Raw genomic sequence first — 15,008 nt, 5'->3', positions numbered from 1 at the left:
GACTGGCCGCACTCTGTAGAATAGCCGCACTCTGTAGACTGGCCGCACTCTGTAGACTGGCCGCACTCTGTAGACTGGCCGCACTCTGTAGACTGGCCGCACTCTGTAGAATAGCTGCACTCTGTAGACTGGCCGCAGTATGTAGACTGGCCGCAGTATGTAGACTGGCCGCAGTATGTAGACTGCCAGCACTCTTTAGACTGGCCGCACTCTGTAGACTGGCCGCACTCTGTAGAATAGCTGCACTCTGTAGACTGGCCGCAGTATGTAGACTGGCCGCACTCTTTAGACTGGCCGCACTGTGTAGACTGCCCGCACTCTTTAGACTGTCCGCACTCTGTAGACTGGCCGCACTGTGTAGACTGGCCGCACTCTTTAGACTGGCCGCACTGTGTAGACTGCCCGCACTCTTTAGACTGTCCGCACTCTTTAGACTGGCCGCACTGTGTAGACTGGCCGCACTCTGTAGAATAGCTGCACTCTGTAGACTGGCCGCAGTATGTAGACTGGCCGCACTCTGTAGACTGGCCGCACTCTGTAGACTGGCCGCACTGTGTAGACTGGCCGCACTGTGTAGACTGGCCGCACTCTTTAGACTGGCCGCACTGTGTAGACTGCCCGCACTCTTTAGACTGTCCGCACTCTGTAGATAACCAAACACTTGTTCGGCTGACAACTATCCCATCCAATCCCCATAGACATGAATAATAATAGTAGTCAGGCATTTATGTGTTCTGGGAAATAAGCCAAACACCTCTGGCAGCTTATATCTTTAAGAACAATAAGAACGGCCACTATCTACAGTATATTAGCTCATCCTCCACAATCCTGTTATCTGCCCGGCTGCACATTATGTTTACAGCAGACGCTTTCTCTCCACTATTGTTCTACAGGGTGCGGCTACACTGACTCATTACTTTAGTAGACTCATTCATTTACATAATTTCTTTATCAATAGACATTGATGTCGTACATAGATATAGATATTATCCATATGTACAGTGTAAACCCCTAGACATTGCTTATTTGGTTAGATGCCTTTAAGAAACTGAGTTCTTATAAAATCCTGGGCTGGATGTGCAGCCTGGAGGTTGTGATCCTGGGGTCATAAGAGGAACAGATCTCAGGGAGACCAGCCAAAAATAACACTTCCAGCTGCTAGTTAAAGCGCTCAATGCAATGAAATCCTAGGTGCATTGCCCCCTGGGAAACATGAATATGCAAAAGAAGATCCCGTGGAGCCTCATTTAAGAGTCTCGAAACCCTGGACTAGCCAGATATCCCTCAGCGATCTGTTTCTCTTATTCCTGTATCCAAGCAGAACGCAAAACCCAAAACCCAGGACTAGCCAGATATCCCTCCGGGAAGGCCCCAGCCAAGGGGCGGCTCCTGTAGGGAAACCACCAAAACCACCATATGAAGTGGCCCTATAAGTCAGTGTAATGACAAGGGATAAACCAAGGCCAGGTAACCATCCACATACATCTGCCCCGGGGTGCTGCCCCTCATCAGTGTGGAGTAGGACCTGGTGGGAGCAATTAGCTGTTGCAGGAAGCAGTGTATTCTCTACAGTCTTCCAATACTTATCAGTTGCTGTATGTGCTGCTGGAAATGGTGTATTCTCTAGCCTTAGTGTAAAGCTCATAAAGAAAATTGTAGAAGCAAAACTAAGCAACATTTTTTATTAGGACCTAAAGAAAAAATGTGTTTTACACCATAATAAGCTCAAATACAAAAGAGTTTGTCGGAGATGTCTGGAGCCTTTTAGTGTTTTGTGACCTAACTGTGAACAATAGTCCTTAAATAGCACCAGAACCATAGGAAAACATAGAATGTTATTCCCCCTGAAGCTCCTCCCTTCCAGATTCCTCTATATGATTCACAAAGGTTCTTCCCTCTATGACCTCTCCATTACCGGACCTGCCAAACAGGTAAATCCATAAAATCTTCCTCCATAGAAGAACAACATATTAATGCAATTCACTGGCACAGATATAGTGACTGTGGCCGGGATCTCCTCCCACAGCAGATCACTGGATTACTCCCCAGCCATCTCCCACTACGTCTACATTCTGATGAGAAGGAGATCTTGGATAGAATCTATAGCCGTGTCTTCTGAGAGCATCATCATGGCAGGTGAGTAATCGAGCATTTTCTCTGCCCTTGTTAGTAACCTTTATCCTGTACTTACAATAAGTCGCCAATAGAACTGTATGTTACATTTTGTCAATGTGCGTTATCCCCTTCTAGAGGAAACGTAGAGTAACTTCTCTGATCGTGGGATATTAGCTAACAGATTAGAGCCTTTTCATTGTGCGATGTTAGTTAGGATAGGATAAGGGTCTCTAACATGCAGTTCTATAGCTGTAGTAAAACTACAACTCTTAGCGTACCCTGGCAGAATCCTAACATGTAAATGTAGCTATGTCTAGTACTGCAGCTCCTCCCTGTAGAAGTGAATGGCGCTCAGCTGTAGTGCAGGAGCTTGTTCACATTACCCAGTGTGGCCGGATAGACACTAAAGGGGACATGTGTCCATTGTCCAGATGATCAAGATCCCAAGCATCAGACCCTCACTGGCCTATTCTAAGTGTCAAAAAGCCATCCCGACCTAACGTCTATTTATTGAAGGGAAAGTCACTATTTTTTTTTTTTTGTTATTCAAAGCCTTTATTAATAAGCGGTATCATAACAGGGTACAGGAAAGGAAAAAGGGGGTGCAGGGTAGATCAAACATCATGGTACAGTTCAATATACACAAGATCAAACCTGCATAAAGCATAAAATATGTTCGTAGTAGCAAACATCAGGCGTATTTGTTTGAAATCATTCTACTTATTGATGATGAGAACTATAAGAAGAAAGAGAAGTGTCCTGGATAAGGACAGTGGATAGGGGTAACAAGAAGGAGATAGCAAAGGAAAAAGAGGGAAATGTCAGCATGTCTCCCAAAGAGAAGAAGGTAAATGTCGTGTATAAGTCTAAATAATAACTACACTTCCGACTACACGGGGACCCGGGGCGTCTGAGGAGCAGCCAAGGCCTTATATTGGGGTGTGTCCAGGAATGCAGCCCAGGGAAACCACAAGCGTGCTATAGGGACGGTCCTGTTATGGAAGTCAGCCCTCAGCTCCTCCATCCTCTGTAAGTATAGAACCTCTGCAAACCAGTCCGTCACAGTCGGGGGGTCCTCTGATCTCCATCTCCGGGGTATCACAGTTTTAGCGGCTAGTAGTAAAAACTTCAGAAGGGATTTCTTCAGCTTAGGGACTGGGCCTGGTATCATGAACAACAAGAGCGTGGAGGGGTCATTCGCTAGGCGAGTCCCTGTTATGGTCTGGATTATTGTGACCACTTCTGTCCAGAAGCTCTGCAGACGGTTACATCCCCACCAGATATGGGACATAGTTCCCCTAGCCACCCCACATCTCCAGCAGGTGTCAGGGACCAAAGGGTAGATCCTGTGCAGCAGGGCAGGCACTCTATACCATCTGGACAAAAGTTTGTAATTAGTCTCCTGAGCCCTGCTGGAGACTGAGGTTTTGTGGCACAGAAGAAAGGCCTTTTCCCAATCCTCAGGCGTGAATGTACGGTTGAGTTCTGTCTCCCACCCCGCTTGAAAGGTAGTCTTGAACGAGTCAGGGGGTGTGTTCAGCAAGGAGTATAACAATGATATCGTGTGGGTGGGGGGGACATTCTGTATGCAGAGGTCCTCAAACGGAGTTAGCTGTCTGTGTAGATGGAGGGACTGAGAGATTGTGCGGTAGAAATGTTGTAACTGGAGATATTGCCATTGTGTTCTGGGAGTTCTGTCTGGAACTGGGATAAGAGTATCATATGGAACTGAAAGTCACTATTTTTGATCCAAATCCCTTTGTTTCTTTTCCCACCTTAAATGGGTAACAGCAAGTTGACTGGTCTTAGAGACACAAGAAAAGCTTAGAGCAGTCGGAATATTCAGAGCCAGCTACTTCTAACCACGGGGTCTGAACACAACCAAAGCCTCTGTTTATAGCCACTCACAGCTATAGAAAGCGACACGTTCCTAACAGCTGAATAGTATTTGGTAACAGATTCAATTGGCATTGAGTCACCAAAATCCTAATTACCTTTTGTAACAATGGGTAAATATAAACCTGTACCATTATGCTATACTGTATGTACAAGCGTGAACAAATGGATCCTTCATGAAATTGAAGAGGTTTTCTGTACAATATATGTATATATTGCAGTGAGTGTGCGATGCCCCTGGCCCCTAGGGGCCACTCCGCAGTGTAGATGGTGCTAACAGGCAGGAACCGGTGCAGCTGTAGGGTGTAGCGTCACGGTGTAGGCACGAGGGTGATACAGCTGGAAACCGGGCTCCTGACCATGCGGGGATACTGGGCATGTGATTCTTCGTTGTCCTTAGTCAGGGCACCAATTATCACACCAATGCCAAGGGTCAGAAACAACGGTAGTTGTATATTTATTGTAACGGTGGTAACTAGTAGCAACAGTCTCTCCGGATGCAACCGGGAATAAGGCAGACTTGAATAAAGCAGAGTAATGGGTGATGCTGCAATAGGCTGTGAGAGTAGCGTGCTGAATGATGGGAGTAGTAGTGAAACTGAAGATGAGATGCTGGGTGGAATGAGACTTGAATGAAATACTTGCTGTTGATGATTAGAGAGAATGATGAGAGGAATGACTAAAGAACGGCACCCAGATCTTGAGAAGAGATGAGAATCTTGAAGACTTGAGAATAGAACACAGCCAGGAACACTTCTTGTGGAACTGGAGCAGCAGAGCACACGTATCTCTCTCCTGACAGGGGAGAGAGAACACACACAGAACCTGTCCCCCTGATGGTGGAGAACAAGACTGAGGCAGAGAGGAAGTCACATGGTAACCCCAGCCATAGCTTGATGACCATTGGAGTTACCATGGAAGCAGGGGCAAGTCACGTGACATCCAGCCATTGCATCATCACACCATTAGGTATATACAGTAAAATATACATGAGAAGTACCATACTTGAACACTGTGGGGTGACATAATACCCTTAGGCACTGATACCTGAATATACATACAAGAAAATGAATGGAATAGCAGACCTGAATACTGAGAAGGGTGACACAACACACGCAGTTTGCAGTGAACCATAGCTTTCCAGAACAGAACTGGTTATAATAACAGTGTGAGGATAAGAGGGCCTGTTCTGGGACACTGCATACCTCCCTACTAGAAATGAGCCGACCTCGGCGAACCACAAGTTGAGGTAGATGTGGACGAATGAACATAGAGGACCAGGACAACAAGACAAGAGGAAGGAATGTTAGTGTGAGTGAGTATGTAGATGTGTTTCCCACGCTCAAGGCACAGGTGACAAGAGAAAATATGAAGAGAAAGAAAACCCTAGTGGCAGGACTTCACCTAGGGGTGCCTAACGTATTCTGGTTACAGGTAGTTAGTGCGTGGACCATCTGACATGGAAGTCAGGACTACTTAACTGCTGGTGGGGGACCCTCAATATTCAAGCCAGTTAGACAGTAGGTTTGCAATGAAATGAGTTACCCTACTGGAAAGAAAACTGGGAAGACCTGTGTACTGCCTTGGGTGTCTGTGTGTCTTGGACACCTAAAAGAGAAAAGAACAAAATAACAAAACGCAAACATACATGGGGCCCCTTACATACGGGTCAATCATACAACACAATTATCCAATAGGCCAAACACACGAAAAGGTATCCAAGGTGCAATATGTATGAACCAGTGTGAATGTTAGGTATGACTATGTGTGATAACTACTGTGTTGGGACAAGACAGAGGTGAACAAACACTGGAAACAAAAGGAAGGGAAATACAAAAGACAACAAAAAGTGCGAGGTCTTGAGGAGAATTAAATGACTTTTCTGCTTACTCAGAGGAAGAAAATATATATGACTCTGATACGAAAAATAACCTTTGACTGCTGAAGTGCAATAATAGAGTGCAATAATAAACCTTGATAATCACATACTGTTGAAAAGTGCTTTAGGAAGAACTGGGTAAGTGTCTCTGTGTGGTAGAGTCTCTTTAGGCAATATAGACCATCGTCCATGTAAAGGCTCTGGGACAGGCACTAGAAAACTTTTTGAGTCAATAAGTGTCCATCAGCACATAGCTGGATAAGGTAAGGAGCTTGGTCAGGAGGACCAGGTACATCTCTTATACGTTGCATATAAACTTTTTAAATCACACAGTGAACAAACATAACATAATAGCAAAAGTGTCAAACAAACTTAGTATGGCCCTCATGGGCTGAGCTCCAACCTGGAGCCTAATAAGAGGCAGAGGGGTCCCCAGCAGGCTTCTTCTTCTTCTGCCACGGGTAGCGGACGCATGGAGGGCCTGGAGCAGAAGTATCGCCAGAGGCAGTGGTGACCACGATGCTAGGGGTGACCGTGGTGATGGGGGAAATAATGGGAGCCACATGGTACGTGACTGTAGTGGTTGAACAGGCGGCTTTAGCCACAGCAGTGGGAGCAGTGGAGGTGGCCTCAGTAGTGGTGGAATCCGCAGCTCTGGAGGTAGCTTTTAGAGAGCTTAGGGGCTTGAAGTCTGGCCAGTCCTCATCCCAATCCTCCAAGGGGGTTGGCAGGAAGGGCCTTCGCACTGCCTTTTTAGACCGGGTCACAGCTGCAGCCCAGAGACCTTTTGGGGACCCTATCAGGGTGTACTCAATGACCTCTCCAGGAGTAAGGTTGTTGAGGTAGGCTGGCTGGTAATCCCGCATCACTGCTCGTCTGTTGACCAGCACCAGCAGTCCGGTGTATGAGTCCTTCACCAGACCATAGCCCCGCTGCTTGTTAAATTTTGTGACAGTCCCCCTTCTCCTCTCCAGAAGAGCTGCACCTGGCCTGGGTCTTTCCAATTTGCGGATGAAGAGCCGCTCGGACGCGGCATTAGACTCCAGGTAGGGGGTATATGGATGACCCCAGAGTGGGGCGTAATCAGGATAGGGCACTGATGGTGGTGGTTCCGGCACTAGGCCGGCTTTGGCAGAGAAAGCATCACTGGCAGTAGTAGCCTCTGTGGACTGCCAGGCAATAGTGGAGGCTGCAGGCGCAATAGTAGCCATAGCAGGTGCAGCTTTAGTGGCGGGTAGAGAGAGAGAGCCCGCTGTATATCTTCCACTAGCTGCATTACTTTGGGCTCCCGGCCGAATACCCATTGTGGCAGGGGCGGAGAATCACGCCCTGGAGGCCGCCATAGGCCCGGAGATATTGGGCCCTTAAGGAAAGTCTTACCCCCGGGATCAGGATCTGGAGGTACCGGTGAAGACTCGTCCAGAATCCGGTCGTCCTCAGAGGAGAGGTACGGTCCGGTGGAGAAGGTTTACTTCGAGGAGCCGAAATGATCGAGGCTCGAGGGGCCGCTAAGGCTGGAAGAGGTCTCCTCACCTATGCCAGGGGAGCTTGGAGTAGAGGCCCGGCTTTGATCCCCGTCTTCGGACCGGACGGATCCCCAGCTGCTGTCACTATTCGAGGGCAGCGGAGACAGCAGGCATGCAGGATCGAACGCTGGCGAAGAGAGGGGAGGCTCCGGTAGCACGAGTACAGCAGTAGCAGGTGTGCACTCCTTGCAGGACGCCATCTTGCTGCACACTGGCGTGGTCTTGAGGACCTGGGAGGAGGCGGAGCGCAGAGGCTGAAGTTCTGGCCCAGTAATCTGCCCGGCAACAGTGACGTCATCTGGCACAGGCAGCCAATCCGGAGCAGTCAATGCAAAGTCTATGGCGCCGGGCGATTCCCGCGCTTCGGCTGCGTGGCGGTTAACCCCCTCCTCTCCGGGGTATGGCGCAGTTAGAAATTGAAGAAAACAGCGGCCATCTTGTGTACAGTCTAGGGCCCTGAGCGCCTCGATTACCCCCATGGTGATATGGCAAAGTCTTTCTGGGGATCGGTAGCGTACCTTTGGAATTGTTGACAGTCGGCACAACGTAGATCCAATCCTGTTCGTGACGCCAAAAATGCGATGCCCCTGGCCCCTAGGGGCCACTCCGCAGTGTGGATGGTGCTAACAGGCAGGAACCGGTGCAGCTGTAGGGTGTAGCGTTGTCACGGTTTAGGCACGAGGGTGACACAGCTGGAAACCGGGCTCCTGACCATGCGGGAATACTGGGCGTGCGATTCTTCGTTGTCCTTAGTCAGGGCACCAATGATCACACCAATGCCAAGGTTCAGAAACAACGGTAGTTGTATATTTATTGTAACGGTGCTAACTAGTAGTAACAGTCTCTCCGGATGCAACCGGGAATAAGGCAGACTTGAATAAAGCAGAGTAATGGGTGATGCTGCAATAGGCTGTGAGAGTAGCGTGCTGAATGATGGGAGTAGTAGTGATACTGAAGCTGAGATGCTGGGTGGAATGAGACTTGAATAAAATACTTGCTGTTGATGATTAGAGAAGATGATCATGAGAGGAACTGAGGAATGACTGAAGAATCGACACCCAGATGAGAATCCTGAGACTTGAGACAGGAACACAGCCAGTGGACTGGAGCAGCAGAGCACACGCAGGCCTCTCTCTTAACAGTGAGAGAGGACAGACACAACCTATTTCCTATGGGGCAGGGAATAGACTCAGGTAGAACAGGAAGTCACATGGTAACCCCAGCCAAAAGCTCGATGACCATTGGTGTTACCATGGAAGCAGGGGCAGTCACGTGACATCCAGCCATAGCATCATCACACCATTAGGCATATACAGAGAAATATACATGAGAAGTACCATACTTGAACACTGGAGGGCGACATAATACCCTTAGGCACTGATACCTGAATATACATACAAGAAAATGAATGGAATAGCAGACCTGAATACTGAGAGGGGTGACACAATACACACAGTTTGCAGTGAACCATAGCTTTCCAGAACAGAACTGGTTATAATAAAAGTGTGAGGATAAGAGAACCTGTTCTGGGATACTGCATGTGTAAAAGCTGGCATACTCACCTGCCCTGATCCAGGCGGCAGCGGTTCCACGGTCTTCTGGTCCGTGCTGTTGTCTTCTGCTTCCAGTGACATTTTGTTCATGCAGAAACCACTTGCTCATGCATCACTGTGAATGGGAATCTCCTGCACAAATAAGCCATCATGGGAGGGGGGAATGAGGTGGAGGTGTGACTGTGAGAGATCAGGGGAGGTAAGTATGCTGTCTGTTTTAGTCTAATACCCCTGCTGCATTATAAAATTATTTTACCCAGAAATCCCCAATAACCATACTTGTTCCCTTTTAACTATCCAACTAGCCACTGCTTCTTTCTGATTGTCAGGCACATAAGCGATTGTAAGAACTTGTTCCCAACTATCGGCCCATACGAAAGGCAGTGATCAGCCAAAAAATAATAAAAAGGTTGTTCATATGCAGCCAATGAAATCCTTGTAATCTGCAGCATGTACACCGATTGCAGAGGATAATGGGGGAGATTTATCAAACTGGTGTAAAGTAGAGTTGTCTTCGTTCCCCCTAGCAACCAATCAGATTCCACCTTTCATTCCTCAGAGTCTTTGAGAAATCTGATTGGTTGCTAGGGGGAACGAAGACAACTCTACTTTACACCAGTTTGATAAATCTCCCCCAATGAGTTTGATTCCCCATACGGCCTGGGCGCTCGATTACGTTATTTGTCTAAAGGGTCTTTTACCACGCACCAATCACAGGGTCACACTGGCCCAAGTAAAAGGGCCCTTAAAGTAAAAAACAAAAAAAGGCATTGGAAACAAAGTAGCATTATAAGGGAGATATTTTGGGGACATTTACCACTTGCCCCTTTTACTCCACCTTTTGAGATGGCACTTTTTGCCGGGTTGGACATTTTTTGCGCTCACTTTCCTTGGCGCCCCTTTGTCAAAGCCACATCCCTTTTACAAAAGATCCTCCCCTTTGTCAGACAAGGCATGAAAGTATCTAAAACAGTCATGTAAAACACTTGCCATTATTTTTGGCCTGCCAAGCAATTCAGTGTATGAATTTCATCTGGTCCACCATAGCTACTATATAAGAGACTATGGAGAGGGCTGGCTACTATATAAGAGACTATGGGGGAGGGCTGGCTACTATATAAGACTATGGGGAGGGCTGGCTACTATATAAGAGACTATGGGAAGGGCTGGCTACTATATAAGAGACTATGGGGAGGGCTGGCTACTATATAAGAGACTGTGGGGAGGGCTGGCTACTATATAAGAGACTATGGGGAGGGCTGGCTACTATATAAGAGACTATGGGCAGGGCCGTCTTATCCATTGGGCAGGGCAGGCGGCTGCCCGGGGGCCCTCGCGTCCTAGGGGGCCCCTGCCCTCTGTGACCTGTATTTTTAGCTTTATAAGACGCACTTATAAAACTAAGTGCGTCCTATAAAGCGAAGGCGGCTTCCAAGCAGTGCTGAGTACCGCAAGGAAGCCGTCCCGCCTGCCCCCTCTATTGCCGCTCACTATGCATATGCATAGTGAGCGGCCCTGAGCCACCCCCTCCGCCCGCCCAGCCCGCCCCTTCTATCGCTTCTCAGCTGACAGCCAATCAGAAGCCCAGGAAAGTGCAATGAGCAGCACTTTCCTGGGCTTCTGATCGACTCAGCTAAGCAGCGATAGAAGGGGCGGGCAGTCCAGGAACTCACCTGTCCGGCGGCCCCAGCAGCTCCTCTCCCGGCAGCGCGCACTCCCGTCATCCTCCGGCTCAGGCAGCGGGGTACAGAGACGCTGCCTGTGTCCCGGATGTGTCATGCAGCCGGACACTTCCGGCACAGGCAGTCTCTCTGTACCCCGCTGCCTGAGCCGGAGGATGTCGGGAGTGCGCGCTGCCGGGAGACATCGGCTGCTGGGGCCGGCGGAAGGGTGAGTAACTGGTTTGTTGTTTTGGGGGTCACTGGCTACTATGGGGGCACTGGCTACTATGGGGGTCACTGGCTACTATGGGGGGCACTGGCTACTATGGGGAGCACTGGCTACTATGGGGGGCACTGGCTACTATGGGGGGCACTGGCTACTATGGGGAGCACTGGCTACTATGGGGGGCACTGGCTACTATGGGGGGCACTGGCTACTATAGGGGTACTGGCTACTATGGGGGGAACTGGCTACTATGGGGGTACTGGCTACTATGGGGGTACTGGCTACTATGGGGGGCACAGGTACTATGGGGGGGCACTGGCTACTATGGGGGTATTGGCTACTATGGGGGGCATTGGCTACTATGGGGGGCACTGGCTACTATGGGGGCACTGACTACTATGGGGGGCACTGACTACTATGGGGGGCACTGACTACTATGGGGGGCACTGGCTACTATGGGGGCACTGGCTACTATGGGGGGGCACTGGCTACTATGGGGGGCACTGACTACTATAAGGGGCACTGGCTACTATGGGGGCACTGGCTACTATGGGGGGGCACTATATGGGGGATTGGCTACTATGGGGGGCACTATATGGGGGGATTGGCTACTATGGGGGGCACTATATGGGGGGATTGGCTACTATGGGGGGATTGGCTACTATGGGGGGCACTATATGCAAAGATGTGGGGGATTTGATTGTGGCAGTTGGGGGGGGGGGGCAATTCGCACCTCTGCCCAGGGGCCCATAATGCTGTTAAGACGGCCCTGACTATGGGAAGGTCTGGCTACTATATAAGAGACTATAGGGGAGGGCTGGCTGCTATATAAGACTATGGAGGAGGGCTGGCTACTATATAAGACTATGGGGGAGGGTTGGCTACTATATAAGACTATGGGGAGGGCTGGCTACTATATAAGAGACTATGGGGAGGGCTGGCTACTATATAAGAGACTATGGGGGAGGGCTGGCTACTATATAAGAGACTATGGGGAGGGCTGGCTACTATATAACAGACTATGGGGGAGGGCTGGCTACTATATAAGAGACTATGGGGAGAGCTGGCTACTATATAAGAGACTATGGGGGAGGGCTGGCTACTATATAAGACTATGGGGGAGGGCTGACTACTATATAAGAGACTATGGGGAGGGCTGGCTACTGTATAAGAGACTATGGGGGAGGGCTGGCTACTATATAAGACTATGGGGGAGGGCTGGCTACTATATAAGAGACTATGGGGAGGGCTGGCTACTATATAAGAGACTATGGGAAGGGCTGGCTACTATATAAGAGTCTATGGGGGAGGGCTGGTTACAATATAAGAGACTATTAGGAGGGCTGGCTACTATATAAGAGACTATGGGAAGGGCTGGCTACTATATAAGAGACTATGGGGGAGGGCTGGCTACTATATAAGAGACTATGAGGAGGGCTGGCTACTATATAAGACTATGTGGGAGGGCTGGCTACTATATAAGAGACTATGGGGGAGGGATGGTTACTATATAAGAGATTAAGGGGGAGGGCTGGCTACTATATAACAGACTATGGGGAGGACTGGCTACTATATAAGAGACTATGGGGGAGGTCTGGCTACTATATAAGAGACTATGGGGGGAGGGCTGGCTACTATATAAGAGACTTTGGGGAGGGCTGGCTACTATATAAGAGACTATGGGGAGGGCTGGCTACTATATAAGAGACTATGGGAAGGTCTGGCTACTATATAAGAGACTATGGGAGGGCTGGCTACTATATAAGACTATGGGGAGGGCTGGCTACTATATAAGAGACTATGGGAAGGGCTGGCTACTATATAAGAGACTATGGGGAGGGCTGGCTACTATATAAGAGACTGTGGGGAGGGCTGGCTACTATATAAGAGACTTTGTGGAGGGCTGGCTACTATATAAGAGACTGTGGGGAGGGCTGGCTACTATATAAGAGACTATGGGAAGGTCTGGCTACTATATAAGAGACTATGGAGGAGGGCTTGCTACTATATAAGACTATGGGGGGGGCTGGCTACTATATAAGAGACTATTGGAAGGGCTGGCTACTATATAAGAGACTATGGGGAGGGCTGGCTACTATATAAGAGACTATGGGGGAGGGCTGGCTACTATATAAGAGACTATGGGGAGGGCTGGCTACTATATAAGAGACTATGGGGAGGGCTGGCTACTATATAACAGACTATGGGGGAGGGCTGGCTACTATATAACAGACTATGGGAAGGTCTGGCTACTATATAAGAGACTATGGGAAGGTCTGGCTACTATATAAGAGACTATGGGGAGGGCTGGCTACTATATAAGAGACTATGGGGAGGGCTGGCTACTATATAAGAGACTATGGGGGAGGGCTGGCTACTATATAAGAGACTATGGGGGAGGGCTGGCTACTATATAAGAGACTATGGGGGAGGGCTGGCTACTATATACTAGACTATGGGGAGGGCTGACTACTATATAAGACTATGGTGGAGGGCTGGCTACTATATAAGAGACTATGGGGGAGGGCTGGCTACTATATAAGAGACTGTGGGGAGGGCTGGCTACTATATAAGAGATTATGGGGAGGGCTGGCTAAATATATGAGACTATGGGAAAGGCTGGCTACTATATAAGAGACTATGGGGGAGGGCTGGCTACTATATAAGAGACTATGGGGGAGGGCTGGCTACTATATAAGAGACTATGGGGAGGGCTGGCTACTGTATAAGAGACTATGGGGGGAGGGCTGGCTACTATATAAGACTATGGGGGAGGGCTGGCTACTATATAAGACTATGGGGAGGGCGGGCTACTATATAAGAGACTATGGGGAAGGCTGGCTACTATATAAGAGACTATGGGAAGGGCTGGCTACTATATAAGAGACTATGAGGAGGGCTGGCTACTATATAAGAGACTATGGGAAGGGCTGGCTACTATATAAGAGACTATGGGGAGGGCTGGCTACTATATAAGACTATGGGGGAGGGCTGGCTACTATATAAGACTATGGGGAGGGCGGGCTACTATATAAGAGACTATGGGGAAGGCTGGCAACTATATAAGAGACTATGGGGGAGGGCTATCTACTATATAAGAGACTATGGGGGAGGGAGGGCTGGCTACTATATAAGAGACTATGGGGAGGGCTGGCTACTATATAACAGACTATGGGGAGGGCTGGCTACTATATAACAGACTATGGGGAGGGCTGGCTACTATATAAGAGACTATGGGGGAGGTCTGGCTACTATATAAGAGACTATGGGGGAGGGCTGGCTACTATATAAGAGACTATGGGGAAAGATAGCTACTATATAAGAGACTATGGGGAAGGGCTGGCTACTATATACGAGACTATGGGGGAGGGTTGGCTACTATATAAGAGACTATGAGGAGGGCTGGCTACTATATAAGAGACTATGGGGGAGGGCTGTCTACTGTATAAGACTATGGGGAGGGCTGGCTACTATATATAAGACTATGGGGAGGGCTGGCTACTATATAAGAGACTATGGGGGAGGGTTGGTTACTATATAAGAGACTAAGGGGGAGGGCTGGCTACTATATAACAGACTATGGGGGAGGTCTGGCTACTATATAAGAGACTATGGGGGAGGGCTGGCTACTATATAAGAGACTATGGGGGAGGGCTGGCTACTATATAAGACTATGGGGGAGGGCTGGCTACTATATAAGAGACTATGGGGGAGGGCTGTCTACTGTATAAGACTATGGGGAGGGCTGGCTACTATATAAGAGACTATGGGGAGGGCTGGCTACTATATAAGAGACTATGGGGGAGGTCTGGCTACTATATAAGAGACTATGGGGAGGGCTGGCTACTATATAAAACTATGGGGGAGGGCTGGCTACTATATAAGAGACTTTGGGGAGGGCTGGTTACTATATAAGAGACTATGGGGGAGGGCTGGCTACTATATACGAGACTATGGGGAAGGGCTGGCTACTATATAAGAGACTATGGGGGAGGGCTGGCTACTATATACGAGACTATGGGGAAGGGCTGGCTACTATATAAGAGACTATGGGGAGGGCTGGCTACTATATAAGAGACTATGGGGGAGGGCTGGCTACTATATAAGAGACTATGGGGGAGGGTTGGCTACTATATAAGAGACTATGAGGAG

General features: G+C 48.8%; 1 protein-coding gene across 2 annotated transcripts in view; it reads left to right on the top strand.

Moving 5' to 3' along the window:
• The first annotated feature begins 1,936 nt into the window (after nucleotides 1–1,936).
• The window catches only part of LOC138772452 (protein-glutamine gamma-glutamyltransferase E-like), a 174,720-nt gene continuing 161,648 nt past the window's right edge, over nucleotides 1,937–15,008 (top strand). For both annotated transcript variants that reach the window (XM_069952850.1, XM_069952848.1), the window contains exon 1: nucleotides 1,937–2,136. In XM_069952850.1, coding sequence (XP_069808951.1) covers nucleotides 1,974–2,136 — 163 coding nt within the window. In that variant the 5' untranslated portion in view covers nucleotides 1,937–1,973. The remainder of the gene's footprint in view (nucleotides 2,137–15,008) is intronic.

This window comes from Dendropsophus ebraccatus, chromosome 14 (assembly GCF_027789765.1).
Source record: "Dendropsophus ebraccatus isolate aDenEbr1 chromosome 14, aDenEbr1.pat, whole genome shotgun sequence".
Taxonomy (NCBI): Eukaryota; Metazoa; Chordata; class Amphibia; order Anura; family Hylidae; genus Dendropsophus; species Dendropsophus ebraccatus.
This window is presented reverse-complemented; position numbering and strand designations above follow the sequence as displayed.